This window comes from Chelonoidis abingdonii, chromosome 5 (assembly GCF_003597395.2).
Source record: "Chelonoidis abingdonii isolate Lonesome George chromosome 5, CheloAbing_2.0, whole genome shotgun sequence".
NCBI lineage: Eukaryota > Metazoa > Chordata > Testudines > Testudinidae > Chelonoidis > Chelonoidis abingdonii.
This window is the reverse complement of record NC_133773.1, coordinates 20,260,612-20,273,963: the sequence shown is the minus strand read 5'-3', so window position 1 is coordinate 20,273,963 and position 13,352 is coordinate 20,260,612. Positions and strand designations below refer to the sequence as shown.

Here is a 13,352-nt window from a genome sequence, read left to right as displayed (position 1 = left end):
GTCTGAGTTCAGCATCCTCATCTCTTAATCCAACAAGCACTGCCCAAAGGAGAGCTCTGCTAAACAGTCAGACTAGAAACTTACCTCCAGAAGAATTAGTGGCAAGTGTTCTGCTCGGACAAAATCCATTTCATACTAGTAGTCCCTCTAAAGTTATGCTTTTTCAAGTAGTCTGAATCAGAATTTGCCCTATTTTGCATCCAATGGAGCTCTGTGGATAGATGCAGCAGAACGGTGTAGCGTAGGTGATCCTAAACATTTGAGTAGCTAGATTATTTTTTAACCCTCTCTCTGACAAAAAGATTCAAAAAATTGAATAATCTATTCAGCTAAAATGAAGAGTACAAACTACTTTAATTTAAAAAATTACTTGCTATTTTTAATATCCACCTTAGAAGCAAGTAAATAATTGGTTCAGCTACCAGTGTTTTCCTTTTCCACTTGGGCAACATGAATAGGAAGTTAAATTTACCCCCTGTCCAGAAGTCCCACAGAAGACTTCATGTGTCTCTTTAAACCCAGTGTTAAGGACTTGGGCACTGTGAATTGTACTATTGGAATCTAAGCCAAAATCGCTTTGCCTGGTCGAATGAATCAGCATTATCTCTATCATCATCAATACTGCCAGCACAGACCAATATGAGTTTCACTTGAGAAGGGACTACAGGATCCAGCCGAGAGTTGATGCGGCAATGTTACTGTTGTGACTGTAAAATCATGCAAACACAATAGCGATGACTATTTTGGCTTTTTGGTGTAATTGCTAACAGTGATTTCTTCTTCTGTTTGCTTAAAGCATCACTGTCAAATACCAGAACTCCTTTAACAAGGAATTTTAAGTTAAATTCAGGGCCTTCAATACATAGCATCTCCAAGACAAATGAGGAGCCTCAAAACAACAGCATTTGGAGTCAACAAATAATATGCAGAACTAGAGACCTGATAAACCATTTCAAATCCAGTCCTTCTTTTTAAATACTCCTACAAACAGCTTTATCTGTTATTTACTGGAAACTGAACTAGAATGAAAAGATGGTTATTCTGGAAAAAAACTTGTGTTAAGATTCCTTAACCAGACCATCTCCTTTAGGATTTCAAATCATGGATTAAATGGTCAGACATTCCAAAAACCAAAATAATAATATTTATGAAGAGTTCAGAATCCAAAGAGAAAACTCCCAAACTTGTCAGGTGTTAATGTCATATTTTTATAAAATTATTTACACTTTTCTTTTTGGTCATGGGCAAGTCCACTGGCACAAACAGCACAGCCACACATTATCCTCTTGTTTTAATAACTAACATTATATATATATTTGTTTATCTTTAGTTCCCCCCACGCAAGAAGGGTAACAAAAAAAATTGATATACAAAATAAGCTGATGGTAACACAATGCCAAAAATAGCTTATTATGTTAAGTGCAAGGGAAAAAAGCCTTGATATAAAGCTTGATTGCAACAACATTTCAATTTACCACTTTAAATACAAGACTTGCATTAAAATATTTTGTGAGATGTCTCTCGCTCTCACTTTAAGATGACTTTTTTTAAATCTATATACACAGTCAGTTGTAACACTTGACACTAGCATTATGAAGCATTAAAAAAAGTATGATAACTTGATAAGTACACACTGCAGTATGGGTGGTTAATGTCTGTAGGTATTTCTTCCTTCAGTGGTTTACATCATTTTGTTGAGTGCTAGCCTCAGTCAGGTGACCAGCCACCTGAAACAGTATAATACCCCCAACATCCCTTCCCAGAATCCCACAGTCTTAGCTTAGAATGCTCACTGAATCCATATGGTGTTGCCTCTCTCCGGCCTACGAGGCTCCACTGTTAGTTCTCCAAATGTTGAGAAAAATTGCTCCATCTCTTTTTGCAGCATGTCGTTCCTCTTCTCTGCATCTTCTTTGGCCCGCTCTGCATTGCGCATTTTGATTTCTACCATTGTAAACTTCTTCCTTTCCTGGTCCAGCTCATCATGCAGGGTCATCATTTCTGTCTCAAGGGTGAGGTTTCTCTGTTCCAAGCTGCAGAAATAGAAGTATACAGATGACAGCTCTCTCTATATTACCCGGCCTAGATTAGAGCAACAGCTTTTAATTTACAAAGCTTAGTCCTAGTTTCTTTAAAGAGACAATGTTAAAGTAACATGTTTCTTACTGGATGTTTACTGTTGAAGTGTATCCTACAAGGAATGATGGAATCTTCATCTCTTAGGTTATTTATAACTGAAAGATACAAACCACTGCAAATGTATATGGTAGGAAACAGCTCTGCATGTGCTAGGCAATTAACTAAATAGACCTTTTCCTTCTCCAAGGGTTGATTCTGGCCTCACACTGGTTGTACACCTGTGTAACGAGAGAGTCCAATGTATTGTCAGAACACTATGTCCCTGATCCTCTCTTTCTATTTGCAAATATTGATTCCCCATGCTGAGCTACTGTTTGAAAAAAAAAATTAGGTGAGAAGGAGCCATATGGGTCATCTAATCTAACCCTCTGCCAAGATGCAGGATTTGTTGTGTCTAAACCATCCAAGACAGATGGCTATCCAGGCTCCTTTTGAAAACCTCCAGGAAAGGAGATGCCATGGCAGTATGCTCCACTATGCTATTGTTCTCACAGTTAGGAAATTTCCCTTCAGATTTAATCTAAATCTGCCAAAATGTAGTTTAAACCCATTGCCTCTTGTCCTGCACTGTGTGGCAAGAAGGGACATTTTTTCTCCATCTTTTTTATGACAGCCTTTCAACTATTTGAAGTTGCTATAATGTTCCCCCTAAATCACCTCTTTTCCAAACTAAACATATGCAGTTCCTTCAGTCTTTGCTCATAGGGCTTGCATCCCATCCCTTTGATCATTTTTATCGCTCACTTCTGGATTCTTCCCAGTTTCTCTATATCCTTTCTATATGGCAGTGACCAAAATTGGACAGAATACTCCAGCTGAGGCCTAACTAACGTTGAGTAAATTGGTACTATCACCTCCTATGACTTGCATACTATCCCTCTGTTAATGCAACGCAAAATAGCATTTGCCTTTTTCTTTTTCTTGCAACAGCATCTCATTGTGGACTCATGTTGAGGTTGTAATCCACCATCACTCCCAGAGCCTTCTCAGCAGTGTTGCTGCCAAGCCAGTTATCCCCCATTCTGTATCTGTGCATTTGATTTTCCTTCTCTATGTGTAGCACCTTACATTTGCCCTGGTTAAATTTTCTTTTGTTGTCTAGAGCCCAGTTCTTCAATTTATCAAGATCCCCCTTTGAATTTTAGTTCTATCCTCCAAAGTGTTTGCAACTCCTCTGACTTCGTCATCATCTGCAAATTTGATCAGTATGCTCTCTTTTCCAATATCCAGGTCATGAATAAAGATGTTAATTAACACCAGACCCAGAACAGATCCCTGTGGAACCCCTTTAGAGCACCTTCCAATCTGACATCATTCCATTAATAATTACTCTTTGTTTGCAGTTGTTTAACCAATTGTGTATCTACTTAATGGTAGTTCTATCAAGCCTGCATTTCTCCAGTTCATTTATGAGAATGTTGTGAGGGACTGCATCAAAAGCCTTGCTAAAGTCCAGGTGTATTATGTCATGTCCACTGCATTCCCCTATCCACCAAACCAGTTACCTTGTCAAAGAAAGAAATCAAGCTGGTTTGACATGATTTGTTCTTAGTAAATCCATGCTGACTGCATTCTCCAGGCATTTGCAAATTAAATGTTTTATATATTACTCCAGTAGCTTCTGAGGTATTCAAGTCAGGCTGACTGGTCTATCGTTCCCCAGCACCTCCTTTCCCCCCTTTTTAAAGATGGGCATTATGTTAGCCTTTCATCAATATTCCAGGACCTCTCCTGTCATCCATGAGTTTGTAAATATTATTGCCAGTGGCTCCAAGATTTCTTCAGCTAATTCCTTAAGCACCCTGGGGTAAATAGCAGAAGGCCGTGCTGACTTGAATCCATTCAGATTAGTCATAAGATTTCTGACGTGATGTTTACTTATCCTGATCTGCATCCCTTCTTCTTTATTGTCTATGGTAACTTCCTTAGTTGTCCGGTCACATGTTACTTTTTTGAAGCTGCAATTGATGTGATTTGTTTTTGTTTTTTAAAAAAATTACTTACTATATTTGAGAGTTTATGTAGAGGACCAAGCACACTAATGGTATGATCTAATACATCATCATAATAATGCATGTCAAACACTGAATGTGTTCCAGCATCATCAATATTAGAGAATTGTGATGTACGTAGCTAAAGAACTGTTCCTCCTGTTGCTTTCTGTGCACAGGGGCAGCACCAGCACACCAAGCATATGCCTGGGGCGGCAAGCCGCGGGGGGTGCTCTGCCGGTCGCCACGAGGGCGGCAGGCAGGTTGCCTTCGGCAGCATGCCTGTGGAGGGTCCGCTGGTCCTGCGGCTTCGACGGACCTCCCGCAGGTGTGCTGCCGAATCTGCTTGGGGCAACAAAATACCTAGAGCCGCCCCTGTCTGTGCACTGTACCTTTATATTTCTAAAAGCCTGCAGTCCAATGGAATCAATAGCCATGCTGTGTTCCAGTTCAGATACAGCTTGTTACAGAAGATACATACACATCATTCTGTCTCTTGTAAGTGGCAGAGATGGGAACAGAAGCTGCTATTCTAAGTGCTGTATCCACTATACAACTGTGCTGAGAGCATAACTACAACGCTTTATTCCACTGCATGCTGTTATGTGCCCTTATTATGGGTAGGCATAGAGTTTGGATATAATCAGTTCATGCACCCTAGTATCTCTCTTCCTCTAAACAAAGATTTAATTTACTGTGTTGATGAAGTAGGAGAATTAATGACTGGTAAGTTGTTCTCCATCTGAAAACAGTTGGAAATTTCTTTTCCTAACATGACTCAGCTTTACCTACTTTAACAGCTCTTGAACTGCGTAGGAAAGTTTCATGCGAAGTAGCAACAAGGAAATGCACCTCTTGGCTGGTTTTACAGATGAAGGGAAAACCCTAACTGTTTCCACCCATTCACTGGGAATTCTGCCTTATGCAAAAACAGTTTGAGTCTGATATAAGTGCTGAAGATGAAACGCTAAAGTCAATCTGGTGGTGTAACTTGGTGTCAATTTGAATCTTACCATTGTGCATATACATAACCAGTAGCACTCATGATTTGAAATGTGGAAAGAGAGGCAGCAGGACTAAAGTAGATCAACAAATGTCCATCCTTAATTTACCTCTTCCCTATTGTATGCATCACCCCTGGATTGCCTGGTTGAGTTATATGATACAGTGGATGATATTCCAAACACCAGGAACAAGGTGAAGCTGACAAGAATTATGTCAATTTCATGTCACTGCTGGGGGAATCTATGCGCAGCAGAGGTAACCACCACTGGAGCTAGTCACAGGGCGGAGGGCACAAAAGAGAATATAGAGCACTAGTAGAGTAATGGAGACCTCTTCTCTTCTGGGGATACCTAGCGGTTAGACTAGCACAGCCACCTTGCTTCATAGCACCTGTGACACGGTGCATGGGGGAGGGAACAGAAAGAGATTTCACTGTTTCTAAACTTTTAGCAGCTAGAAGAAAATGAGCACATACAAGCTGCAGGCTGTAAAACATGGACCTCACCCACCCCCCAGGAAAGAATACCACCCTTGCAAGAAATTCCAGCACTCTCCCAATTACTGAAGTGAAGGGGTGGGGCCCTTGGGTTGCACCTGTACTTCACTGATAAACGATGCTCCATCCCCGCCCTAGCTTATCAGCCTCTGACTAATCAGTGTCTCAAACTTTTTTGACATGAGCTAAAACAGTGAAGTCTCACTGGTAGGGTTACCACCCACCCTGAATATGTGGGATACTATTCATTTTCTTAGTGCAATGCTACAAGAATTCACAAACCCCTGACTTTACTGTTGGTACTCAAGAAACATCATTTGTACGCTGTTTTGAACAGTTTGGATAAATTCATTGTTTTAGGGCAGTCTATTGTTAAACGGTGTAATTCATTTCCGGTAATAAAGGTATGGGGGAGAGTATCCAACTCACCTAAGGAAGTGAGGCACACAAGTCCTATAGAAAGTCTCCCTCCTGCCACATTTGATTTTAATTTCAGTGAAGTGAACAGCAAACCCTGTTTGAGTACCGAGCTGAAGTAACTGAACTGGGGGGAACATGTGTGTGTGTGTGAGAGGAATCCCCTTACCCTCCCAGGTTGTGCAATGGGAGTAGAGCTACTCTGGCCTCAGGACTGGGAGTAGTCTATGGAGCCCTTTCCTCATGTGGCCTTCAGGAGCTTGCACTCCTGATCCTGATGCTTGCTCCTCCCTCAGTGATCTTTTGTACACAGCCATCTTGGAAGCAATCATGGAACTGCACTTCATGTGGCACAATGGGTCTTGCCAACCCTGAAATCCTGCCCATGCAGCGGGACCTTACTGGTTCCACTGAAGCAAGGCCCTCTGTACCCACCGATGAAGGAGAAGGATTTGCGGTTCGAAATACAAAGCCACCCAAGAACTTGAAAAGCCACCATGCATAACCTTTCTCCTAATATGCTAGAATTATCTTTGTTCCTCCAAAGTGCTCTCAAACAGCCAGTCTGCTGCTTTTGCTTGGTATCCATGTTGGTCTTGACATGTAGGGTAGCAAGACTCAGCTTAACTCTATACTGAGCCCGTGTCCAGGAAAAGTGTGCTATGTGTTGTTTAAATATTTCCAACAGGATATTTGTACCCATTTGGATCGTGAATAATTGGAATTTTTAAAGCTAAGGAAGGTGACAAAGTAATCTTGTAAGACAGCCACATTTTTTAAATTGTACAATTACCCAAATCCTATTATACTCATGAGAAAATGAGGAAAAAAATGGTTTTCTGATTTGTTTGCAGCTTTTCACTTCCAGTTAGTATAACTGTGTTAGAAACGCCACAACTATTGTTACTAAGTCACAACCACTTAAAAAGAGGCATGTTTGCATCTGTCATTCAATGGCAACACATTTAAATGTTACATGAATAAAAGGAAATTATTTTATGCAAATAGAATTAACCCATGGAATGCATTGCTGCAAGATGTTATTAAATTAAATAGTTTAGTAAGATTGAAAAAGACTGAACACTTAATATGAATACAGATGGCATCTGCAGCTACTCTAGTCAAATTAAAACATAAGTGCCACAAGTCCTCCAATCATAGGGCATAAACTGGGATCAGAATGAAATTCTCCCCAATAGTTCAGTTTGGCACAATTGGCCTTGTTCATTGGAGAGATTTTTCACTTCCTCTGAAGCATTTAGTGCAAGCCACTGCTGAATTCAGGATATTGTATTAGACATGCCACTGTTCTGCTCCAGTATGTTAGCTACTTCCACGCAATCCTCAAAAGGGTTAGAAGTTTGATTTGGATGGGCACCCTAACATCTGAAAGTTTTTTCCAAACCTTTTTGTGAGCTCTCCACTCCTCTTGGATCAGCAAATTTAGGCTGGGGATCTTACGGAAACAACTCGTTAGTGAGATTTCTCATGCTTACTATGTTTAGATTCTCAATTTGAGAACAGTGATTCTCATGCTACACCAATCCTTCTGTGTCTGATCTTGGCTGGGAACATGAGGCACACACAAATATGCAAATACAAAATATCATGGAAAGAAAAAGTTATGATTTTTTTCCAATGTCAGACCAGGTTTGGTTTGAATTAGGGGGAAAAGGTTAAGGTAGGCTCTTATTATATCCAAGCGTTTTCTCCATCTCTACTACCAATTCCTATGTTCAGATTCACTGGGGTATGGGAGCATAATAAAAATGAGAGGCATAGTAATTCTCTTATTAGCACAAATGGCAGAGATTCACCATCTTACCTCTTTATCCTTGTTTCATACTCCACCTTCTGTTTTGCCATCTCCTGCTTTAAGCTGGACACTAGGCTGTGCAGAGCACTGTGGTTGCTCGTGTTGTTTGAGACAAACGTTTCACTGTTATCGCTGCTGCTGGTGGCCCGGCTGCTGCGTCCTCCCATGCTTCTTCGGTCAGTTTTACTCTCATAGTCTCCTTGGTTGGAGAGGTCTTCATGTGGTGGCCCATCTAGCACTGAGTCTTCAAAACGACCCCCATAAAAGTCTTGCTCAGGGCAGGTGGTTGTAGACGATCGACAGGAGTTGGAGTGTTCGGGCAGGGATATTTCACAAGAGGATGTGGACCAGGTGGCACTATCTACACTCTGTTTATCATCCGAATTCACCATGGAGAACTGCTGGTGGACATTGTCATAGGTGGAGAGTCTGTTATGCTGGCCCGAATCACTCACCAATTCCTTTTGTTTACTGTCCCTCAATGTGACGTACCCATTGGGCATCCAGCTCAGGTTTCGGCTGTTCAGGGAGTTGCTGTGTGCATCTGTGCTTGAAATGCCCATTCGCACGCCTCCATTCTGCATGCTGTGTGTGCCCATTTTAGTAACTGGACCTTTCAGGGATGTTGTTCTCCTGGCCTGCAGGGTACCATTTGGTAAGGTCTGGCTTTTCTCATGGCCCTCCACAGAGCTGCTGAAGGACCCATTAGTGACTATGCCACTGCCTTTATTAAAGGCTGGGTTTTTTTTCACCATGAGAGGTGGGCTTCTTGTGATATCAGGTTTGTGAATGCTGTTCCTTGGACTGTTTGACTTGCTCCCTGGCAGCACTGTGGGAGACCCATTGTCCATGCTTCCCCTCTGGAGAGGCTCAGGTGTGTCCCAAGAACAGCTTCTCACCGCTGTCTCCTTGTTGTTATTGGTCTCTTTATTCTGGAGCTGACCAGTGATCATTTTCTTCTGGATCTCATTGTTGTTATTGCATACCTCCTCCCCTGTCTGAAAGTCTGTGTCCTTGGGAAACAGCTGTTCATGTTCACTTATCATCACTGACATCAGCTGCTGGACTACTGCAGTACCTGGAGGATGGCAAATGAACCATCAATAATGCAGCAGTTTCATTTGAGAAGTGAACAAACATTCTTTTAAAACAGATTTTTAAAGATTTCATGAAGATGCAACTAGTTAATATACACTTATTTTATGCATTTATCTAATAGATATGTAGTTTACCTAAGCATTTAATATTTGCTATTACAACCTTCATGCCACCTCAAACTATCACCCCTTTCTGGTTCCAAATCACCACAGCACAATCGGTTCTGTATTGTCCCCTTTTCAAGGAAGAAACAAAAATATGCCTGTGTCTCTGCTGGTGCACCTTCCTACCCACTCTGTGCTGGCATTGGTGCACTGGCCAACATCTTGGGGGCAGAGTCAAGACTTCGCTCATTCCTGTTAGCAGATGCTCTCCTGCTGCGAAGAGCCAGCTGACGTAGGTAGCCAGTGCAGGGGAGGAAAAGAGCTCCCTTCATCTCTTATTTCAATATTAGGGCATGCAGCAGCCAAGAATGCTTTAAAGGAGATATTATCATGGGGAACTAAAACAAATATCCCAAGACAATATCTGCAATTGAAAACCATTGGGACTATACAGAGAGGTTAAGAATAATAATAAGATGGATGATGTAATTGTAATATGTGAGTTTAAGCTCAATATACCAAACCTCTTTAAAAACTTACTCCAAGGCTGGGAAGGCACTAGCCAGTCTAATACAAGGGGTTGAAGAAGGAAAGGGTTTCTGGCCCATTTATTTTTTAGCCTATCAGAGCTGTGTGAGATATTTAATATAAAAAACCTTTAACCACTCAGAGATGAGATTGTGACTGGCCAGTACAATGTGCCATGCTGTCACACTATGTGGAATCTGCTGCTGGTAACATATAAATCACAACCTTAAATCACACATTATTATAAATGTTCCTTCTCTAGAAACCTATACTGCACACACCACACAACTTGTGCCATGCTGTCACACTATGTGGAATCTGCTGCTGGTAACATATAAATCACAACCTTAAATCACACATTATTATAAATGTTCCTTCTCTAGAAACCTATACTGCACACACCACACAACTTCACTTTAATATACAGATTTGGAACTAGACTTGGGTACATAATGATGCATCACTGCAATATATATATATATTTTACAGAACCCTATTATTAGGGAGTAAAAGCAGCAGAGAATCCTGTGGCACCTTATAGACTAACAGACGTTCTGGAGCGTGAGCTTTCGTGGGTGAATACCCACTTCATCAGACGCACTTGCGTCTGACGAAGTGGGTATTCACCCACGAAAGCTCACGCTCCAAAACGTCTGTTAGTCTATAAGGTGCCACAAGATTCTCTGCTGCTTTTACAGATTCAGACTAACACGGCTACCCCTCTGATACTATTAGGAAGTATTAAGAGTCTTCCAGTAATGAGGTCAGGTTGGTTTTTTAAAGTCCCTAGGCATGTTTCGGTGACATGCTGTGCTCTTTTAATCAATAATTTCTCACTGGCCCATATAATTTTATACAGGCTGTATTTGAATATTTGAGCTTTTTTCCCTTTCAAATACATCCACTAAAAATTCAGTTTGCCACGGGGACTTGTAAACATTTTTTGTTCGTTTGCTTTGGAATACCGAAAATCTGCATTGCTTTGTAACAGCTTAGATTCTACCATAAGAAATGGTGGGGGAAAGTCAGCTTCCTTTCACAAACCTCTTTTTTATTCATGCATATTTTATATCTCCATACAAGTATAATTCATTTATAGTAATTTTTGAGTAGTCAAAAGATTAGATACAAAGTGAAAGTAGAAACTGAAAAAAATAGACAGCAATTGAAATGAAGGTGAGTCTTTAAAGGAGGGTGTTTGTTTGTTTTTTTAAAAAGGGTGTTGAGATCTCTCTTTAGCCCCAACACTGGGTTCTTAACATCCGGACCCCTCTTTGCCCTGTGAATTGGTAGCATTAGATGAGGATTGCTGTAAACAATTTTGCCATTGTATTAGAGGATAAAGGGCTGAAGAAGGTGACGTCATACTAAACTATAAGTCTGTGGGCGGAAATTCTCAGAGACAGCAGAAAAACATAAAACAAAACAAAAACCCAAAGAAAAATTCCATTCTTGCCTTTTGGAGAGGCATTTTCTGCGGGCCTTTGTATTTTCCTGCTGGTTTCTGGGAAACAAATGTGCAATTTCCAGTTAGAAAAAATAAGCAGTTCCACCATAAAAAAAAAAGGCAAAAGTCCTTTGAGGAGATTCAAGACTTTGCTCATGCTGACATTTTTGTCATGTTCATAGTAAAATGCTATCAGTAAAATGCAGCAGCCTGTTTGGCATAGCAGTTACTTTAAGTTGCTGTAGTGGAAGAAAAATTGTGTCTACACACAAACAGGCAAAAGTAATTTTGTGACATCAGACCACAAAAAATGTACTGCTAATGAATCTACAGAAGTTCTTTCTTCCTGTTTTAAAGTTGTTTACAATTTTCCTTTAACTCACCCTCCATAATGGTGAGAGGATCTTCCACTTTTGGGCGCAGGATGTTGGGACCAAATACAGTAGCCAGGTTTTGCACACTCATTTTGTTTACACCCGCATAGGACTGGACTTCATCCAGGAATCTGTGAAATAAAGGCGGGGGGGGGGAATGAGCATCAATATCACAAAAGGCAAAGGTGGATGATGATCTCTTACTGTACTTGTATGGAATTTCCTAGCTGTTTTTGTTTAAAGGTCAACACTCTGAAGCACTATTGTAGGCTTGGAAAAACAGGGTAGTAGTTGGGTTCTGAGGCATGTCAGAGGGGGAGGCACGTCAGACGGGAAGGCTCTGAGTTACTACAGAGAATTCTCTCTCAAGTATCTGCCCAGTGGGTCTTGCCCACATGCTCAGGGTCTAGCTGATGACTATATTTGGGGTCAGGGAGGAATTTTCCCCACAGGACAGATTGACTGAGACCCTGAGTGGTTTTTGCCTTCCCCTTCAGCATGGGGCATGGGTCACTTGCAGGTTTTAACAGTGAATTCTGTGCAACTTGAAGTCTTTAAACCATTATTTGAGGACTTCAGTAACTCAGCCACAGGTTAGGAGTCTATTTCAGGAGTGGGTGAGGTTCTGTGGACTGCAATGTGGAGGAGGTCAGACTAGATGATCACAATGGTCCCTTCTAAGCTTAACATCTGTGAGAGAGCCTTGTTTCTGCCTGCTTGGGATAAGCTCCTTGACACCCCTGGCTACTGGCAACACAAGCACTCCCCTCCAGACATCACTCCCTCTTTACAGGTTAGCGATAGCATACACTAACCCCTGACTCCTCCAAGCATCCACCGGCAGCATCTAGCCCCTGCTCCACTGCATACTCACTGAATCACCAGGCCCACTGTTTCCAAAGGAACAGTACATGCAAGCTTACTAGTTCTCCTTAAAACACAGCTCCACTTAACACACAGCACTCAGGTATGTTTACAGAGAAAGCAAGTATAAGTTTATTTAACAAAGAACAGATATTCCTATGATGGTAAGCAAAATATTGGAAAAATGCATTATATATAAAAGAAAATCATAACATGCTTTCTATGGCCTTAACTTAACGAACAAGATTTCCTCCTATCTAAATAAAGTTTTATCTCATCCAAAGTTCTTCCCAGTATTTTCAGCCAAGTCTGGCTGGGATCCTTTTTTCATGAAGCATACCCTCTGTGAGTTTATTTCCTCGGTGAAGGATGCCATGGGGTCTTTTTTCACCTAAGATATACCAGACCAGACCTTTGATCTTGACTGAAAGGAGTGTGTCTCCCTTCATCTCCAGCTGTTTACCTCTTCCTGTTAATTTTCTTTTGAAGTCCCTGCAAGCTCTTCATTAACATATGACTTAATATGCTAACAGACTGCTGTTGTAAGACATACACTATACAAAGATTAGCTTGGGATAGCAGTGTCTCTCACCTCGTGTCTAGAGAACTGTCTCAAGGCATGCTACCAGTGTGTGACCTGCCTTTAACTACAAGCACATTTTCCTATCTATCCACACACACCTTTTCTGACATGTTATGCACACACACACATCTCACAATGATTATGCCAGTGTGAGACAGGCTTTCATTAGAGTCCATACATGTCATTCTTTGGCAGACTAGTACACAGATACCAGGCCCAGGGGATTCCCTCCAGGCTTTATGTATTCCTGTACCCTCTGCCAGTTGATTGAAAGAGGTCCCTGGGTTTATTTTCTAACATACCCAAGTTTTCTAGAGCATAATGCTCCTTAGAGCTAGCCCAGCTGAGCTCCTATCCAGTCTATCTTGTAAGTTTTCCAGGGAAGGAAGCTTTGGCATATCTTACTGTAACAAGGCATACAGGCCCTTTAACCAGGGCAGCACTGTCTTGTTACTTTTTAGCCCCAAGTCCAGGCTATTTTGGAGGTTGT

The 13,352-nt window shown here is 41.3% G+C and overlaps 1 protein-coding gene across 5 annotated transcripts in view; it reads right to left on the bottom strand.

Annotated features, from left to right (window-relative positions):
* Positions 1–1,226: 1,226 nt before the first annotated feature.
* ARHGAP24 (Rho GTPase activating protein 24) overlaps positions 1,227–13,352 on the bottom strand; it is a 367,683-nt gene continuing 355,557 nt past the window's right edge. For all 5 annotated transcript variants that reach the window (XM_075066121.1, XM_075066122.1, XM_075066123.1 and 2 more), the window contains 3 exons: positions 11,425–11,546; positions 7,874–8,942; positions 1,227–2,033 (listed from right to left, as the gene is read on the bottom strand). In XM_075066121.1, coding sequence (XP_074922222.1) covers positions 1,790–2,033; positions 7,874–8,942; positions 11,425–11,546 — 1,435 coding nt within the window. In that variant the 3' untranslated portion in view covers positions 1,227–1,789. The remainder of the gene's footprint in view (positions 2,034–7,873; positions 8,943–11,424; positions 11,547–13,352) is intronic.